This window comes from Pseudorca crassidens, chromosome 12 (genome assembly GCF_039906515.1).
Source record: "Pseudorca crassidens isolate mPseCra1 chromosome 12, mPseCra1.hap1, whole genome shotgun sequence".
Taxonomy (NCBI): domain Eukaryota; kingdom Metazoa; phylum Chordata; class Mammalia; order Artiodactyla; family Delphinidae; genus Pseudorca; species Pseudorca crassidens.
The window spans coordinates 67,511,551-67,530,611 of NC_090307.1; the positions used below are offsets into that span (position 1 = coordinate 67,511,551).

Here is a 19,061-nt window from a genome sequence, read left to right on the forward strand (position 1 = left end):
CTCTGCAGAGCGAGGCCACGGGCATTCTGGCGGCTCCAGTGCCCTACAGGCAGGTCCAACAGGGCCATGTTTCTAGTAACTTGTGTCTGTGTGTGTGTGCAATGAAAGGTGCAGCTATGAGATCCTATGTTAGCACCTAGGACAGTCATCTGGGAGGGTCTCTGATCCCATTCTGAGCTCCTAAAGAAGTGTACTAGTTCACAGACGAACCCACGGCACCTTCCTAGAACATGATGCCGGACCTCGAGCTCATGGGGCCCATTGACCACCATGGACACTTGGACATGAGGCAGTTGTGGTGGAGTCAGTGCTGGGCTGACTTCTAAGGATCAGAGAGAGAAAGGCTGACCTCGGCCCTGGGGCCTTGAATGGAGGCAGGACCCACCTGACACAAGTGGGAGGAGGGATACCCGGGGGAGTGTGGGATGAGTGACCAGGGTCAGGGAATGGAGGTTCCTTTGAGTGTGACAGTGAGGGCCTGGGGGAGGGGCAGAAGGCAGTGTCCCTGGGGAGGTGGGAGCAGGAGGGGGCTGGGAGGGGGTGCAGTGGGGGTGACTCTAGGATGAGGTCATGCGGAATAGCCAGGGTGAGTTTTAAACCAAAGGAAACATGGAATCAGTGGGTCTTCATCAATGGACAGAAGGACACTTGAGGGGGAAAGTAAACCAGAATGTGTTGCTGAGGATTCCAGGGAAGGGAGCTGAGGTATTGTCCTGGGGGCCCTGGCAACCAAACACTGTGTGACCGGGACAATCAGATGTGGAGGTGGTCCACACGGAGGAGGAAACATGGAAGAGGGTAGGGAGGGTGGACAGACTTCCATTCCTGCAGCGACCCAATTCCCTGTTCTCGAATGTTCTCTGGGGGGCGGGGGGGTCCTGCGTGACAGTGAAACCATTCCTCACAAGAGTCCCAAGACTCCATCCTCTATCTTGATTTCTTAAAGGATAAGAGGATTTTGTTCCCCTTTGAGGATGGTTGAGTTCAGGACACCAAATGCAGAAAGAAAAACGAGCAGAGCACGAGTTCTGAATGACAATGAGGACATTTTATTGAGAGTTGATTGGGTGCAGGAGGAAGGGCTGGGGGGACCAGGGTGGGTGGGTAGACCCTCCAGGGGTCCTGTGGCTCCAGTCCCCTGAGGATGTGAGGACCAGGACCTAAGAGCACTCGGAGGGCGACACTGTCTTCTCCACGGTTTTCCCATCGTGCGTGACCTGGCAGCTGACCCCGTTCTCATAAGATTTCCACTCGCTGGCCGTCAGGGCCAGGTAGCTGCTGGCCGCGTACTTGCTGTTGCTCTGTTTCGAGGGCTGGCTGGTCTCCACGCCCTTGGTGATGGTGGTGCTGCCTGACTTCCAGGCCACCGTCACGCTGCCCGGGTAGAAGTCATTGATGAGACACACCAGGGTGGCCTTTTTGTCCTTGAGCTCCTCAGTGGAGGGCGCGAACAGAGTGACTGAGGGCGGGGACTTGGGCTGACCTGCAAAGTGAGGGAGAGACGGGAGGTCACTGGGGCAGCGTCCATCGCGGGAGCCCCTGACCTCAGGAGAGGCGGGCACAGGTGCCCAAAGTCCAGTGCATGGATCCCAGGCGGGCCCTTGCTCCCCTGAGGTCAGGCAGCCATGGCTGGGGTCGCTCACCTTCTGTCAGGGGATCCTCAGTGCCCGACTCCTGGGAGTTCGGGGCTCCCTGGCAAGTCTCCATCTCTTCCTCAGGCTCCCACGTCCCATAAACCACATCCCACCCTCTGCTCCCTGGTGCTGCCTGGCGTCCACCCTGAGGTCCCCTCTTTCCTCTGTCTGTCCTGGGCATCTGTCTGTCTGAGATCTTCCCCTGGTTCTCGTCTGGTGTCCTCATACAGGTCGTCTGTCTGTCCCCCATTCAGGCTCTCTTCCCTTTTGCGGGGGGCTTTGTTGCCCACAGTCCCCCTAACACCAGCCTCGCAGCCCCCAACCCTCTAGGGCTGCTACAGAGACCACAGAGACCCCTCCAGGGCTGCCAGGGTGGAGGGAGCGTCAGCCCCAGGGCTGGGGTCCAGGGAGTCCCGCAAATGAGAGTTTCCATGTGGGTGAACGTTGCATTCTGAGCCTGGGGTTGTGTCTGTTCTGAGGGGTCCCCTGACCTGTGAAGTCCCGCTGGGGATCTGTCTGTCCTGGGACATCTGTCTGCCTGGCCAGGTCAGTTCCTGTCACCTGTCCCTATGAGGAGTCCCCACGCTGGGCGTCTGAGCTTGGGGCTCACGTCCAGTGTGTAAATGGGAGCGGTGACCCTTAAGGCCCGAGTGTCCTGAGATCTGTGCGGCCTGGGGTGTCCTGCTTGCTGGGAGGAGGATGGGGACCTAGCACCCTGAGGTCACCTTCTCAACGGGACACTTGTCTACCCTTCCCCCATGTACTGTTCCCTCCTCCACTCTCCAAGGCCCCTGGCTCTGGGGTCCCTCACTAGCCCCCATTTGGGTCCCTGAGCAGAAAGATCCCAGGATGACACCCATGCTCTGTCCAGCTCTTTCCAGTGTCCTTCCCACATCCCTGGACCCAGTGCCCCAGCCTGAGACCCCCATTCCTTGGGCCTCAGTCCCTCCCTTCTCCTCAGACCCTGGGGTTGGGCACCCTGAGGAGGGAGCTGACATCCCAGCATCCAGAGAAGAAGGGCCTGGAGGGAAGGCTCGGGATGGGAAGAGCGAGGGGTGGCAGGAGGGTCACTTAGCCCGTGCCCACCATGCCCACCAGGTTCTGTGAAGAACGACAGGCTTGGGGGTGAAGGACAGCCTAGAAAGACAAAGGTGACAGGTCCCAGAGAGTGAGACCCCAGCCCCAGACAGGAGGGAAAAGACAAGAAAATCTGCCCAAATTTCACTGTGGACCTGAAGAGGAGGGGAAGGGGGAGACTCACCCAGGACGGTCAGCTTGGTCCCTCCGCCGAGCACATAACACAGTGACACAGCCTCGAACATAAACCCTCCTGACACCCCCTCCACCCCCTGCCCAGGCCCACCTGCAGCTGCACAGAGGCCCCAGGGCCACCCTCCTTGTCAAGGGGGCTGGTCTGTCCTCGGGGAGGCTGAGGGGGGACCCCACCCCACCAGCAACTTCAGCCCTGGGAAGCGGGGCTCCATCCTTCCCCAGGCATGGGAGGTGCAGGAGAGACATCTGGGTGTCACATCACATCCCAGGGACCTTCCTTTCCTGGAGGAGGTGGGGTCCCCTGGTCAGTAGCGTGGGGGGCATCATGGTGGGAGGGTGAGGAGCCTGTTTAGCACCCTGAGGGGATGGAGCTGTGCTCTCTGCAGAGCGAGGCCACAGGGATTCTGGAGGCTCCAGTGCCCTAGAGGCAGGTCCAACGCAGTCAAGTTTGCAGTAACTCGGTGTGTGCCGGTGTGCGCGCATGTGCGTGTGTGTCTGTGTGTGTGTCTGCCTTTCTAACCACTCGGGTCCCTGTCCTGTGTAGCTCCTACAGCAATAATCTCACTGATCTGAGATCTCATTCCAGATCTAAGATGGTGAATCAGTACACAGTCAAGTCCACGGCACCGTCCTAGACCGAAACTTGACGTTAGACTCATGGCCCCATCGACCACTCACATGGTTTTCACTGGCATTTGTGGTGGGTAGGTGGTGGGCTGGCCACCGAGAGATTGGTGAGAGCAGAGCTGGCCTCGTCCCAGGAGCCTTGAAGGCAGCCGGGACCCTCCTGACACAAGTGGGAGGAGGACTGTCTAGAGGGAGTGTGGGATGAGTGACCAGGGTCAGGGACTGTGGGTCCTGTGCAGAGTGTGACCGGAAGGCCTGGGGGAGGGGCACAGGGCTGTTTCCCTAGGGAGGTGCGAGCAGGAGGTGCCATGAGGGGGGTGGGAACTCTAGGACGAGGTCATGCGGAATTACCGGGGTGGGTTTTGAGCAAAAGGACACGTGGAATCGGTGGGTCATCATCTACGGAGCCGACGGACTCCTGAGGGCTACACAATCCAGAATGTGGTGCTGAGGATTCCAGGGAAGGGAGGTGAGGTATTGTCCTGGGGGCCCTGGCAACCAAACACTGTGACCGGGACAATCAGGTGTGGAGGTGGTCCACACGGAGGAGGAAACATGGAGGAGGGTGGGGAGGGTGGACAGACTTCCATTCCTGCAGCGACCCAATTCCCTGTTCTCGAATGTTCTCTGGGGGCGGGGGGGTCCTGGGTGACAGTGAAACCATTCCTCACAAGAGTCCCAAGACTCCATCCTCTATCTTGATTTCTTAAAGGATAAGAGGATTTTGTTCCCCTTTGAGGATGGTTGAGTTCAGGAAAGAAAAACGAGCAGAGCACGAGTTCTGAATGACAATGAGGACGTTTTATTGAGAGTTGATTGGGTGCAGGAGGAAGGGCTGGGGGGACCAGGGTGGGTGGGTAGACCCTCCAGGGGTCCTGTGACTCCAGTCCCCTGAGGATGTGAGGACCAGGACCTAAGGGCACTCGGAGGGCGACACTGTCTTCTCCACGGTTTTCCCATCGTGCGTGACCTGGCAGCTGACCCCGTTCTCATAAGATTTCCACTCGCTGGCCGTCAGGGCCAGGTAGCTGCTGGCCGCGTACTTGCTGTTGCTCTGTTTCGAGGGCTGGCTGGTCTCCACGCCCTTGGTGATGGTGGTGCTGCCTGACTTCCAGGCCACCGTCACGCTGCCCGGGTAGAAGTCATTGATGAGACACACCAGGGTGGCCTTGTCGGCATTGAGCTCCTCAGTGGAGGGCGCGAACAGAGTGACTGAGGGCGAGGACTTGGGCTGACCTGCAAAGTGAGGGAGAGACGGGAGGTCACTGGGGCAGCGTCCATCGCGGGAGCCCCTGACCTCAGGAGAAGCGGGCACAGGTGCCCAAAGTCCAGTGCATGGATCCCAGGCGGGCCCTTGCTCCCCTGAGGTCAGGCAGCCATGGCTGGGGTCGCTCACCTTCTGTCAGGGGATCCTCAGTGCCCGACTCCTGGGAGTTCGGGGCTCCCTGGCAAGTCTCCATCTCTTCCTCAGGCTCCCACGTCCCATAAACCACATCCCACCCTCTGCTCCCTGGTGCTGCCTGGCGTCCACCCTGCGGTCCCCTCTTTCCTCTGTCTGTCCTGGGCATCTGTCTGTCTGAGATCTTCCCCTGGTTCTCGTCTGGTGTCCTCATACAGGTCGTCTGTCTGTCCCCCATTCAGGCTCTCTTCCCTTGCAGAGGGGGGGATTGTTGCCCACAGTCCCCCTGACGCCAGCCTCGCAGCCCCCAACCCTCTAGGGCTGCCACAGAGACCACAGAGACCCCTCCAGGGCTGCCAGGGTGGAGGGAGTGTCAGCCCCAGGGCTGGGGTCCAGGGAGTCCCACAAATGAGAGTTTCCATGTGGGTGAACGTTGCGTTTTGAGCCTGGGGCTGTGTCTGTTCTGAGGGGTCCCCTGACCTGTGAAGTCCCGCTGGGGATCTGTCTGTCCTGGGACATCTGTCTGCCTGGCCGGGTCAGTTCCTGTCACCTGTCTCTATGAGGAGTCCCCACGCTGGGCGTCTGAGCTAGGGGCTCACGTCCAGTGTGTAACTGGGTGCGGTGACCCTTAAGGCCCGAGTGTCCTGAGATCTGTGCGGCCTGGGGTGTCCTGCTTGCTGGGAGGAGGATGGGGACCTAGCACCCTGAGGTCACCTTCTCAACGGGACACTCGTCTACCCTTCCCCCGTGTACTGTTCCCTCCTCCACTCTCCAAGGCCCCTGGCTCTGGGGTCCCTCACTAGCCCCCATTTGGGTCCCTGAGCAGAAAGATCCCAGGATGACACCCATGCTCTGTCCAGCTCTTTCCAGGGTCCTTCCCACATCCCTGGACCCAGTGCCCCAGCCTGAGACCCCCATTCCTTGGGCCTCAGCCCCTCCCTTCTCCTCAGACCCCGGGGCTTGGCACCCTGAGGAGGGAGCTGACATCCCAGCATCCAGAGAAGAAGGGCCTGGAGGGAAGGCTCGGGATGGGAAGAGCGAGGGGTGGCAGGAGGGTCACTTAGCCCGTGCCCACCATGCCCACCAGGTTCTGTGAAGAACGACAGGCTTGGGGGCAATGGACAGCCTAGAGGGTGAAGGTGACAGGCTCCGGAGAGTGAGACTCCAGCCCCAGACAGGAGGGAAAAGACAAGAAAATCTGCCCAAATTTCACCGTGGACCCTGAAGAGGAGGGGAAGGGGGAGACTCACCCAGGACGGTCAGCTTGGTCCCTCCGCCGAACACATTACACAGTGACACAGCCTTGAACATAAACCTTCCTGACACCCCCTCCACCCCCTGCCCAGGCCCACCTGCAGCTGCACAGAGGCCCCAGGGCCACCCTCCTTGTCATGGGGGCTGGTCTGTCCTCGGGGAGGCTGAGGGGGGACCCCACCCCACCAGCAACTTCAGCCCTGGGAAGCGGGGCTCCATCCTTCCCCAGGCATGGGAGGTGCAGGAGAGACATCTGGGTGTCACATCACATCCCAGGGACCTTCCTTTCCTGGAGGAGGTGGGGTCCCCTGGTCAGTAGCGTGGGGGGCGTCATGGTGGGAGGGTGAGGAGCCTGTTTAGCACCCTGAGGGGATGGAGCTGTGCTCTCTGCAGAGTGAGGCCACAGGGATTCTGGAGGCTCCAGTGCCCTAGAGGCAGGTCCAACACGGTCAAGTTTGCAGCAACTCGTGTGTGTGCCGGTGTGCGCGCATGTGCGTGTGTGTCTGTGTGTGTGTCTGCCTTTCTAACCACTCGGGTCCCTGTCCTGTGTAGCTCCTACAGCAATAATCTCACTGATCTGAGATCTCATTCCAGATCTAAGATGGTGAATCAGTACACAGTCAAGTCCACGGCACCGTCCTAGACCGAAACTTGACGTTAGACTCATGGCCCCATCGACCACTCACATGGTTTTCACTGGCATTTGTGGTGGGTAGGTGGTGGGCTGGCCACCGAGAGATTGGTGAGAGCAGAGCTGGCCTCGTCCCAGGAGCCTTGAAGGCAGTCGGGACCCTCCTGACACAAGTGGGAGGAGGACTGTCTAGAGGGAGTGTGGGATGAGTGACCAGGGTCAGGGACTGTGGGTCCTGTGCAGAGTGTGACCGGAAGGCCTGGGGGAGGGGCACAGGGCTGTTTCCCTAGGGAGGTGCGAGCAGGAGGTGCCATGAGGGGGGTGGGAACTCTAGGACGAGGTCATGCGGAATTACCAGGGTGGGTTTTGAGCAAAAGGACACGTGGAATCGGTGGGTCATCATCTACGGAGCCGACGGACTCCTGAGGGCTACACAATCCAGAATGTGGTGCTGAGGATTCCAGGGAAGGGAGGTGAGGTATTGTCCTGGGGGCCCTGGCAACCAAACACTGTGACCGGGACAATCAGATGTGGAGGTGGTCCACACGGAGGAGGAAACATGGAGGAGGGTAGGGAGGGTGGACAGACTTCCATTCCTGCAGCGACCCAATTCCCTGTTCTCGAATGTTCTCTGGGGGCGGGGGGGTCCTGGGTGACAGTGAAACCATTCCTCACAAGAGTCCCAAGACTCCATCCTCTATCTTGATTTCTTAAAGGATAAGAGGATTTTGTTCCCCTTTGAGGATGGTTGAGTTCAGGACACCAAATGCAGAAAGAAAAACGAGCAGAGCACGAGTTCTGAATGACAATGAGGACATTTTATTGAGAGTTGATTGGGTGCAGGAGGAAGGGCTGGGGGGACCAGGGTGGGTGGGTAGACCCTCCAGGGGTCCTGTGGCTCCAGTCCCCTGAGGATGTGAGGACCAGGACCTAAGGGCACTCGGAGGGCGACACTGTCTTCTCCACGGTTTTCCCATCGTGCGTGACCTGGCAGCTGACCCCGTTCTCATAAGATTTCCACTCGCTGGCCGTCAGGGCCAGGTAGCTGCTGGCCGCGTACTTGCTGTTGCTCTGTTTCGAGGGCTGGCTGGTCTCCACGCCCTTGGTGATGGTGGTGCTGCCTGACTTCCAGGCCACCGTCACGCTGCCCGGGTAGAAGTCATTGATGAGACACACCAGGGTGGCCTTGTCGGCATTGAGCTCCTCAGTGGAGGGCGCGAACAGAGTGACTGAGGGCGAGGACTTGGGCTGACCTGCAAAGTGAGGGAGAGACGGGAGGTCACTGGGGCAGCGTCCATCGCGGGAGCCCCTGACCTCAGGAGAAGCGGGCACAGGTGCCCAAAGTCCAGTGCATGGATCCCAGGCGGGCCCTTGCTCCCCTGAGGTCAGGCAGCCATGGCTGGGGTCGCTCACCTTCTGTCAGGGGATCCTCAGTGCCCGACTCCTGGGAGTTCGGGGCTCCCTGGCAAGTCTCCATCTCTTCCTCAGGCTCCCACGTCCCATAAACCACATCCCACCCTCTGCTCCCTGGTGCTGCCTGGCGTCCACCCTGAGGTCCCCTCTTTCCTCTGTCTGTCCTGGGCATCTGTCTGTCTGAGATCTTCCCCTGGTTCTCGTCTGGTGTCCTCATACAGGTCGTCTGTCTGTCCCCCATTCAGGCTCTCTTCCCTTGCAGAGGGGGGGATTGTTGCCCACAGTCCCCCTGACGCCAGCCTCGCAGCCCCCAACCCTCTAGGGCTGCCACAGAGACCACAGAGACCCCTCCAGGGCTGCCAGGGTGGAGGGAGTGTCAGCCCCAGGGCTGGGGTCCAGGGAGTCCCACAAATGAGAGTTTCCATGTGGGTGAACGTTGCGTTTTGAGCCTGGGGCTGTGTCTGTTCTGAGGGGTCCCCTGACCTGTGAAGTCCCGCTGGGGATCTGTCTGTCCTGGGACATCTGTCTGCCTGGCCGGGTCAGTTCCTGTCACCTGTCTCTATGAGGAGTCCCCACGCTGGGCGTCTGAGCTAGGGGCTCACGTCCAGTGTGTAACTGGGTGCGGTGACCCTTAAGGCCCGAGTGTCCTGAGATCTGTGCGGCCTGGGGTGTCCTGCTTGCTGGGAGGAGGATGGGGACCTAGCACCCTGAGGTCACCTTCTCAACGGGACACTCGTCTACCCTTCCCCCGTGTACTGTTCCCTCCTCCACTCTCCAAGGCCCCTGGCTCTGGGGTCCCTCACTAGCCCCCATTTGGGTCCCTGAGCAGAAAGATCCCAGGATGACACCCATGCTCTGTCCAGCTCTTTCCAGGGTCCTTCCCACATCCCTGGACCCAGTGCCCCAGCCTGAGACCCCCATTCCTTGGGCCTCAGCCCCTCCCTTCTCCTCAGACCCCGGGGCTTGGCACCCTGAGGAGGGAGCTGACATCCCAGCATCCAGAGAAGAAGGGCCTGGAGGGAAGGCTCGGGATGGGAAGAGCGAGGGGTGGCAGGAGGGTCACTTAGCCCGTGCCCACCATGCCCACCAGGTTCTGTGAAGAACGACAGGCTTGGGGGCAATGGACAGCCTAGAGGGTGAAGGTGACAGGCTCCGGAGAGTGAGACTCCAGCCCCAGACAGGAGGGAAAAGACAAGAAAATCTGCCCAAATTTCACCGTGGACCCTGAAGAGGAGGGGAAGGGGGAGACTCACCCAGGACGGTCAGCTTGGTCCCTCCGCCGAACACATTACACAGTGACACAGCCTTGAACATAAACCTTCCTGACACCCCCTCCACCCCCTGCCCAGGCCCACCTGCAGCTGCACAGAGGCCCCAGGGCCACCCTCCTTGTCATGGGGGCTGGTCTGTCCTCGGGGAGGCTGAGGGGGGACCCCACCCCACCAGCAACTTCAGCCCTGGGAAGCGGGGCTCCATCCTTCCCCAGGCATGGGAGGTGCAGGAGAGACATCTGGGTGTCACATCACATCCCAGGGACCTTCCTTTCCTGGAGGAGGTGGGGTCCCCTGGTCAGTAGCGTGGGGGGCGTCATGGTGGGAGGGTGAGGAGCCTGTTTAGCACCCTGAGGGGATGGAGCTGTGCTCTCTGCAGAGTGAGGCCACAGGGATTCTGGAGGCTCCAGTGCCCTAGAGGCAGGTCCAACACGGTCAAGTTTGCAGCAACTCGTGTGTGTGCCGGTGTGCGCGCATGTGCGTGTGTGTCTGTGTGTGTGTCTGCCTTTCTAACCACTCGGGTCCCTGTCCTGTGTAGCTCCTACAGCAATAATCTCACTGATCTGAGATCTCATTCCAGATCTAAGATGGTGAATCAGTACACAGTCAAGTCCACGGCACCGTCCTAGACCGAAACTTGACGTTAGACTCATGGCCCCATCGACCACTCACATGGTTTTCACTGGCATTTGTGGTGGGTAGGTGGTGGGCTGGCCACCGAGAGATTGGTGAGAGCAGAGCTGGCCTCGTCCCAGGAGCCTTGAAGGCAGTCGGGACCCTCCTGACACAAGTGGGAGGAGGACTGTCTAGAGGGAGTGTGGGATGAGTGACCAGGGTCAGGGACTGTGGGTCCTGTGCAGAGTGTGACCGGAAGGCCTGGGGGAGGGGCACAGGGCTGTTTCCCTAGGGAGGTGCGAGCAGGAGGTGCCATGAGGGGGGTGGGAACTCTAGGACGAGGTCATGCGGAATTACCGGGGTGGGTTTTGAGCAAAAGGACACGTGGAATCGGTGGGTCATCATCTACGGAGCCGACGGACTCCTGAGGGCTACACAATCCAGAATGTGGTGCTGAGGATTCCAGGGAAGGGAGGTGAGGTATTGTCCTGGGGGCCCTGGCAACCAAACACTGTGACCGGGACAATCAGATGTGGAGGTGGTCCACACGGAGGAGGAAACATGGAGGAGGGTAGGGAGGGTGGACAGACTTCCATTCCTGCAGCGACCCAATTCCCTGTTCTCGAATGTTCTCTGGGGGCGGGGGGGTCCTGGGTGACAGTGAAACCATTCCTCACAAGAGTCCCAAGACTCCATCCTCTATCTTGATTTCTTAAAGGATAAGAGGATTTTGTTCCCCTTTGAGGATGGTTGAGTTCAGGACACCAAATGCAGAAAGAAAAACGAGCAGAGCACGAGTTCTGAATGACAATGAGGACATTTTATTGAGAGTTGATTGGGTGCAGGAGGAAGGGCTGGGGGGACCAGGGTGGGTGGGTAGACCCTCCAGGGGTCCTGTGGCTCCAGTCCCCTGAGGATGTGAGGACCAGGACCTAAGGGCACTCGGAGGGCGACACTGTCTTCTCCACGGTTTTCCCATCGTGCGTGACCTGGCAGCTGACCCCGTTCTCATAAGATTTCCACTCGCTGGCCGTCAGGGCCAGGTAGCTGCTGGCCGCGTACTTGCTGTTGCTCTGTTTCGAGGGCTGGCTGGTCTCCACGCCCTTGGTGATGGTGGTGCTGCCTGACTTCCAGGCCACCGTCACGCTGCCCGGGTAGAAGTCATTGATGAGACACACCAGGGTGGCCTTTTTGTCCTTGAGCTCCTCAGTGGAGGGCGCGAACAGAGTGACTGAGGGCGGGGACTTGGGCTGACCTGCAAAGTGAGGGAGAGACGGGAGGTCACTGGGGCAGCGTCCATCGCGGGAGCCCCTGACCTCAGGAGAGGCGGGCACAGGTGCCCAAAGTCCAGTGCATGGATCCCAGGCGGGCCCTTGCTCCCCTGAGGTCAGGCAGCCATGGCTGGGGTCGCTCACCTTCTGTCAGGGGATCCTCAGTGCCCGACTCCTGGGAGTTCGGGGCTCCCTGGCAAGTCTCCATCTCTTCCTCAGGCTCCCACGTCCCATAAACCACATCCCACCCTCTGCTCCCTGGTGCTGCCTGGCGTCCACCCTGAGGTCCCCTCTTTCCTCTGTCTGTCCTGGGCATCTGTCTGTCTGAGATCTTCCCCTGGTTCTCGTCTGGTGTCCTCATACAGGTCGTCTGTCTGTCCCCCATTCAGGCTCTCTTCCCTTTTGCGGGGGGCTTTGTTGCCCACAGTCCCCCTAACACCAGCCTCGCAGCCCCCAACCCTCTAGGGCTGCTACAGAGACCACAGAGACCCCTCCAGGGCTGCCAGGGTGGAGGGAGCGTCAGCCCCAGGGCTGGGGTCCAGGGAGTCCCGCAAATGAGAGTTTCCATGTGGGTGAACGTTGCATTCTGAGCCTGGGGTTGTGTCTGTTCTGAGGGGTCCCCTGACCTGTGAAGTCCCGCTGGGGATCTGTCTGTCCTGGGACATCTGTCTGCCTGGCCAGGTCAGTTCCTGTCACCTGTCCCTATGAGGAGTCCCCACGCTGGGCGTCTGAGCTTGGGGCTCACGTCCAGTGTGTAAATGGGAGCGGTGACCCTTAAGGCCCGAGTGTCCTGAGATCTGTGCGGCCTGGGGTGTCCTGCTTGCTGGGAGGAGGATGGGGACCTAGCACCCTGAGGTCACCTTCTCAACGGGACACTTGTCTACCCTTCCCCCATGTACTGTTCCCTCCTCCACTCTCCAAGGCCCCTGGCTCTGGGGTCCCTCACTAGCCCCCATTTGGGTCCCTGAGCAGAAAGATCCCAGGATGACACCCATGCTCTGTCCAGCTCTTTCCAGTGTCCTTCCCACATCCCTGGACCCAGTGCCCCAGCCTGAGACCCCCATTCCTTGGGCCTCAGTCCCTCCCTTCTCCTCAGACCCTGGGGTTGGGCACCCTGAGGAGGGAGCTGACATCCCAGCATCCAGAGAAGAAGGGCCTGGAGGGAAGGCTCGGGATGGGAAGAGCGAGGGGTGGCAGGAGGGTCACTTAGCCCGTGCCCACCATGCCCACCAGGTTCTGTGAAGAACGACAGGCTTGGGGGTGAAGGACAGCCTAGAAAGACAAAGGTGACAGGTCCCAGAGAGTGAGACCCCAGCCCCAGACAGGAGGGAAAAGACAAGAAAATCTGCCCAAATTTCACTGTGGACCTGAAGAGGAGGGGAAGGGGGAGACTCACCCAGGACGGTCAGCTTGGTCCCTCCGCCGAGCACATAACACAGTGACACAGCCTCGAACATAAACCCTCCTGACACCCCCTCCACCCCCTGCCCAGGCCCACCTGCAGCTGCACAGAGGCCCCAGGGCCACCCTCCTTGTCAAGGGGGCTGGTCTGTCCTCGGGGAGGCTGAGGGGGGACCCCACCCCACCAGCAACTTCAGCCCTGGGAAGCGGGGCTCCATCCTTCCCCAGGCATGGGAGGTGCAGGAGAGACATCTGGGTGTCACATCACATCCCAGGGACCTTCCTTTCCTGGAGGAGGTGGGGTCCCCTGGTCAGTAGCGTGGGGGGCATCATGGTGGGAGGGTGAGGAGCCTGTTTAGCACCCTGAGGGGATGGAGCTGTGCTCTCTGCAGAGCGAGGCCACAGGGATTCTGGAGGCTCCAGTGCCCTAGAGGCAGGTCCAACGCAGTCAAGTTTGCAGTAACTCGGTGTGTGCCGGTGTGCGCGCATGTGCGTGTGTGTCTGTGTGTGTGTCTGCCTTTCTAACCACTCGGGTCCCTGTCCTGTGTAGCTCCTACAGCAATAATCTCACTGATCTGAGATCTCATTCCAGATCTAAGATGGTGAATCAGTACACAGTCAAGTCCACGGCACCGTCCTAGACCGAAACTTGACGTTAGACTCATGGCCCCATCGACCACTCACATGGTTTTCACTGGCATTTGTGGTGGGTAGGTGGTGGGCTGGCCACCGAGAGATTGGTGAGAGCAGAGCTGGCCTCGTCCCAGGAGCCTTGAAGGCAGCCGGGACCCTCCTGACACAAGTGGGAGGAGGACTGTCTAGAGGGAGTGTGGGATGAGTGACCAGGGTCAGGGACTGTGGGTCCTGTGCAGAGTGTGACCGGAAGGCCTGGGGGAGGGGCACAGGGCTGTTTCCCTAGGGAGGTGCGAGCAGGAGGTGCCATGAGGGGGGTGGGAACTCTAGGACGAGGTCATGCGGAATTACCGGGGTGGGTTTTGAGCAAAAGGACACGTGGAATCGGTGGGTCATCATCTACGGAGCCGACGGACTCCTGAGGGCTACACAATCCAGAATGTGGTGCTGAGGATTCCAGGGAAGGGAGCTGAGGTATTGTCCTGGGGGCCCTGGCAACCAAACACTGTGACCGGGACAATCAGGTGTGGAGGTGGTCCACACGGAGGAGGAAACATGGAGGAGGGTGGGGAGGGTGGACAGACTTCCATTCCTGCAGCGACCCAATTCCCTGTTCTCGAATGTTCTCTGGGGGCGGGGGGGTCCTGGGTGACAGTGAAACCATTCCTCACAAGAGTCCCAAGACTCCATCCTCTATCTTGATTTCTTAAAGGATAAGAGGATTTTGTTCCCCTTTGAGGATGGTTGAGTTCAGGAAAGAAAAACGAGCAGAGCACGAGTTCTGAATGACAATGAGGACGTTTTATTGAGAGTTGATTGGGTGCAGGAGGAAGGGCTGGGGGGACCAGGGTGGGTGGGTAGACCCTCCAGGGGTCCTGTGACTCCAGTCCCCTGAGGATGTGAGGACCAGGACCTAAGGGCACTCGGAGGGCGACACTGTCTTCTCCACGGTTTTCCCATCGTGCGTGACCTGGCAGCTGACCCCGTTCTCATAAGATTTCCACTCGCTGGCCGTCAGGGCCAGGTAGCTGCTGGCCGCGTACTTGCTGTTGCTCTGTTTCGAGGGCTGGCTGGTCTCCACGCCCTTGGTGATGGTGGTGCTGCCTGACTTCCAGGCCACCGTCACGCTGCCCGGGTAGAAGTCATTGATGAGACACACCAGGGTGGCCTTGTCGGCATTGAGCTCCTCAGTGGAGGGCGCGAACAGAGTGACTGAGGGCGAGGACTTGGGCTGACCTGCAAAGTGAGGGAGAGACGGGAGGTCACTGGGGCAGCGTCCATCGCGGGAGCCCCTGACCTCAGGAGAAGCGGGCACAGGTGCCCAAAGTCCAGTGCATGGATCCCAGGCGGGCCCTTGCTCCCCTGAGGTCAGGCAGCCATGGCTGGGGTCGCTCACCTTCTGTCAGGGGATCCTCAGTGCCCGACTCCTGGGAGTTCGGGGCTCCCTGGCAAGTCTCCATCTCTTCCTCAGGCTCCCACGTCCCATAAACCACATCCCACCCTCTGCTCCCTGGTGCTGCCTGGCGTCCACCCTGCGGTCCCCTCTTTCCTCTGTCTGTCCTGGGCATCTGTCTGTCTGAGATCTTCCCCTGGTTCTCGTCTGGTGTCCTCATACAGGTCGTCTGTCTGTCCCCCATTCAGGCTCTCTTCCCTTGCAGAGGGGGGGATTGTTGCCCACAGTCCCCCTGACGCCAGCCTCGCAGCCCCCAACCCTCTAGGGCTGCCACAGAGACCACAGAGACCCCTCCAGGGCTGCCAGGGTGGAGGGAGTGTCAGCCCCAGGGCTGGGGTCCAGGGAGTCCCACAAATGAGAGTTTCCATGTGGGTGAACGTTGCGTTTTGAGCCTGGGGCTGTGTCTGTTCTGAGGGGTCCCCTGACCTGTGAAGTCCCGCTGGGGATCTGTCTGTCCTGGGACATCTGTCTGCCTGGCCGGGTCAGTTCCTGTCACCTGTCTCTATGAGGAGTCCCCACGCTGGGCGTCTGAGCTAGGGGCTCACGTCCAGTGTGTAACTGGGTGCGGTGACCCTTAAGGCCCGAGTGTCCTGAGATCTGTGCGGCCTGGGGTGTCCTGCTTGCTGGGAGGAGGATGGGGACCTAGCACCCTGAGGTCACCTTCTCAACGGGACACTCGTCTACCCTTCCCCCGTGTACTGTTCCCTCCTCCACTCTCCAAGGCCCCTGGCTCTGGGGTCCCTCACTAGCCCCCATTTGGGTCCCTGAGCAGAAAGATCCCAGGATGACACCCATGCTCTGTCCAGCTCTTTCCAGGGTCCTTCCCACATCCCTGGACCCAGTGCCCCAGCCTGAGACCCCCATTCCTTGGGCCTCAGCCCCTCCCTTCTCCTCAGACCCCGGGGCTTGGCACCCTGAGGAGGGAGCTGACATCCCAGCATCCAGAGAAGAAGGGCCTGGAGGGAAGGCTCGGGATGGGAAGAGCGAGGGGTGGCAGGAGGGTCACTTAGCCCGTGCCCACCATGCCCACCAGGTTCTGTGAAGAACGACAGGCTTGGGGGCAATGGACAGCCTAGAGGGTGAAGGTGACAGGCTCCGGAGAGTGAGACTCCAGCCCCAGACAGGAGGGAAAAGACAAGAAAATCTGCCCAAATTTCACCGTGGACCCTGAAGAGGAGGGGAAGGGGGAGACTCACCCAGGACGGTCAGCTTGGTCCCTCCGCCGAACACATTACACAGTGACACAGCCTTGAACATAAACCTTCCTGACACCCCCTCCACCCCCTGCCCAGGCCCACCTGCAGCTGCACAGAGGCCCCAGGGCCACCCTCCTTGTCATGGGGGCTGGTCTGTCCTCGGGGAGGCTGAGGGGGGACCCCACCCCACCAGCAACTTCAGCCCTGGGAAGCGGGGCTCCATCCTTCCCCAGGCATGGGAGGTGCAGGAGAGACATCTGGGTGTCACATCACATCCCAGGGACCTTCCTTTCCTGGAGGAGGTGGGGTCCCCTGGTCAGTAGCGTGGGGGGCGTCATGGTGGGAGGGTGAGGAGCCTGTTTAGCACCCTGAGGGGATGGAGCTGTGCTCTCTGCAGAGTGAGGCCACAGGGATTCTGGAGGCTCCAGTGCCCTAGAGGCAGGTCCAACACGGTCAAGTTTGCAGCAACTCGTGTGTGTGCCGGTGTGCGCGCATGTGCGTGTGTGTCTGTGTGTGTGTCTGCCTTTCTAACCACTCGGGTCCCTGTCCTGTGTAGCTCCTACAGCAATAATCTCACTGATCTGAGATCTCATTCCAGATCTAAGATGGTGAATCAGTACACAGTCAAGTCCACGGCACCGTCCTAGACCGAAACTTGACGTTAGACTCATGGCCCCATCGACCACTCACATGGTTTTCACTGGCATTTGTGGTGGGTAGGTGGTGGGCTGGCCACCGAGAGATTGGTGAGAGCAGAGCTGGCCTCGTCCCAGGAGCCTTGAAGGCAGTCGGGACCCTCCTGACACAAGTGGGAGGAGGACTGTCTAGAGGGAGTGTGGGATGAGTGACCAGGGTCAGGGACTGTGGGTCCTGTGCAGAGTGTGACCGGAAGGCCTGGGGGAGGGGCACAGGGCTGTTTCCCTAGGGAGGTGCGAGCAGGAGGTGCCATGAGGGGGGTGGGAACTCTAGGACGAGGTCATGCGGAATTACCAGGGTGGGTTTTGAGCAAAAGGACACGTGGAATCGGTGGGTCATCATCTACGGAGCCGACGGACTCCTGAGGGCTACACAATCCAGAATGTGGTGCTGAGGATTCCAGGGAAGGGAGGTGAGGTATTGTCCTGGGGGCCCTGGCAACCAAACACTGTGACCGGGACAATCAGATGTGGAGGTGGTCCACACGGAGGAGGAAACATGGAGGAGGGTAGGGAGGGTGGACAGACTTCCATTCCTGCAGCGACCCAATTCCCTGTTCTCGAATGTTCTCTGGGGGCGGGGGGGTCCTGGGTGACAGTGAAACCATTCCTCACAAGAGTCCCAAGACTCCATCCTCTATCTTGATTTCTTAAAGGATAAGAGGATTTTGTTCCCCTTTGAGGATGGTTGAGTTCAGGACACCAAATGCAGAAAGAAAAACGAGCAGAGCACGAGTTCTGAATGACAATGAGGACATTTTATTGAGAGTTGATTGGGTGCAGGAGGAAGGGCTGGGGGGACCAGGGTGGGTGGGTAGACCCTCCAGGGGTCCTGTGGCTCCAGTCCCCTGAGGATGTGAGGACCAGGACCTAAGGGCACTCGGAGGGCGACACTGTCTTCTCCACGGTTTTCCCATCGTGCGTGACCTGGCAGCTGACCCCGTTCTCATAAGATTTCCACTCGCTGGCCGTCAGGGCCAGGTAGCTGCTGGCCGCGTACTTGCTGTTGCTCTGTTTCGAGGGCTGGCTGGTCTCCACGCCCTTGGTGATGGTGGTGCTGCCTGACTTCCAGGCCACCGTCACGCTGCCCGGGTAGAAGTCATTGATGAGACACACCAGGGTGGCCTTGTCGGCATTGAGCTCCTCAGTGGAGGGCGCGAACAGAGTGACTGAGGGCGAGGACTTGGGCTGACCTGCAAAGTGAGGGAGAGACGGGAGGTCACTGGGGCAGCGTCCATCGCGGGAGCCCCTGACCTCAGGAGAAGCGGGCACAGGTGCCCAAAGTCCAGTGCATGGATCCCAGGCGGGCCCTTGCTCCCCTGAGGTCAGGCAGCCATGGCTGGGGTCGCTCACCTTCTGTCAGGGGATCCTCAGTGCCCGACTCCTGGGAGTTCGGGGCTCCCTGGCAAGTCTCCATCTCTTCCTCAGGCTCCCACGTCCCATAAACCACATCCCACCCTCTGCTCCCTGGTGCTGCCTGGCGTCCACCCTGCGGTCCCCTCTTTCCTCTGTCTGTCCTGGGCATCTGTCTGTCTGAGATCTTCCCCTGGTTCTCGTCTGGTGTCCTCATACAGGTCGTCTGTCTGTCCCCCATTCAGGCTCTCTTCCCTTGCAGAGGGGGGGATTGTTGCCCACAGTCCCCCTGACGCCAGCCTCGCAGCCCCCAACCCTCTAGGGCTGCCACAGAGACCACAGAGACCCCTCCAGGGCTGCCAGGGTGGAGGGAGTGTCAGCCCCAGGGCTGGGGTCCAGGGAGTCCCACAAATGAGAGTTTCCATGTGGGTGAACGTTGCGTTTTGAGCCTGGGGCTGTGTCTGTTCTGAGGGGTCCCCTGACCTGTGAAGTCCCGCTGGGGATCTGTCTGTCCTGGGACATCTGTCTGCCTGGCCGGGTCAGTTCCTGTCACCTGTCTCTATGAGGAGTCCCCACGCTGGGCGTCTGAGCTAGGGGCTCACGTCCAGTGTGTAACTGGGTGCGGTGACCCTTAAGGCCCGAGTGTCCTGAGATCTGTGCGGCCTGGGGTGTCCTGCTTGCTGGGAGGAGGATGGGGACCTAGCACCCTGAGGTCACCTTCTCAACGGGACACTCGTCTACCCTTCCCCCGTGTACTGTTCCCTCCTCCACTCTCCAAGGCCCCTGGCTCTGGGGTCCCTCACTAGCCCCCATTTGGGTCCCTGAGCAGAAAGATCCCAGGATGACACCCATGCTCTGTCCAGCTCTTTCCAGGGTCCTTCCCACATCCCTGGACCCAGTGCCCCAGCCTGAGACCCCCATTCCTTGGGCCTCAGCCCCTCCC

The 19,061-nt window shown here is 60.1% G+C and overlaps 6 gene segments (V, D, J or C); all 6 read right to left on the reverse strand.

Moving 5' to 3' along the window:
• Positions 1 to 1,026: 1,026 nt before the first annotated feature.
• Positions 1,027 to 2,956, reverse strand: LOC137204053 (Ig lambda chain C region-like). The segment is given in 2 exon segments: positions 1,027 to 1,483; positions 2,896 to 2,956. Coding segments are annotated over 2 exon segments (384 nt in total).
• Positions 2,957 to 4,349: 1,393 nt separating this feature from the next.
• On the reverse strand, positions 4,350 to 6,243 carry LOC137204054 (Ig lambda chain C region-like). The segment is given in 2 exon segments: positions 4,350 to 4,769; positions 6,183 to 6,243. Coding segments are annotated over 2 exon segments (384 nt in total).
• A 1,370-nt stretch (positions 6,244 to 7,613) lies between these two features.
• LOC137204055 (Ig lambda chain C region-like) lies at positions 7,614 to 9,544 on the reverse strand. The segment is given in 2 exon segments: positions 7,614 to 8,070; positions 9,484 to 9,544. Coding segments are annotated over 2 exon segments (384 nt in total).
• Positions 9,545 to 10,914: 1,370 nt separating this feature from the next.
• On the reverse strand, positions 10,915 to 12,844 carry LOC137204056 (Ig lambda chain C region-like). The segment is given in 2 exon segments: positions 10,915 to 11,371; positions 12,784 to 12,844. Coding segments are annotated over 2 exon segments (384 nt in total).
• A 1,474-nt stretch (positions 12,845 to 14,318) lies between these two features.
• Positions 14,319 to 16,131, reverse strand: LOC137204057 (Ig lambda chain C region-like). The segment is given in 2 exon segments: positions 14,319 to 14,657; positions 16,071 to 16,131. Coding segments are annotated over 2 exon segments (384 nt in total).
• A 1,504-nt stretch (positions 16,132 to 17,635) lies between these two features.
• On the reverse strand, positions 17,636 to 18,182 carry LOC137204058 (Ig lambda chain C region-like). The segment is given in 2 exon segments: positions 17,636 to 17,958; positions 18,119 to 18,182. Coding segments are annotated over 2 exon segments (387 nt in total).
• Between the last annotated feature and the right edge of the window lie 879 nt (positions 18,183 to 19,061).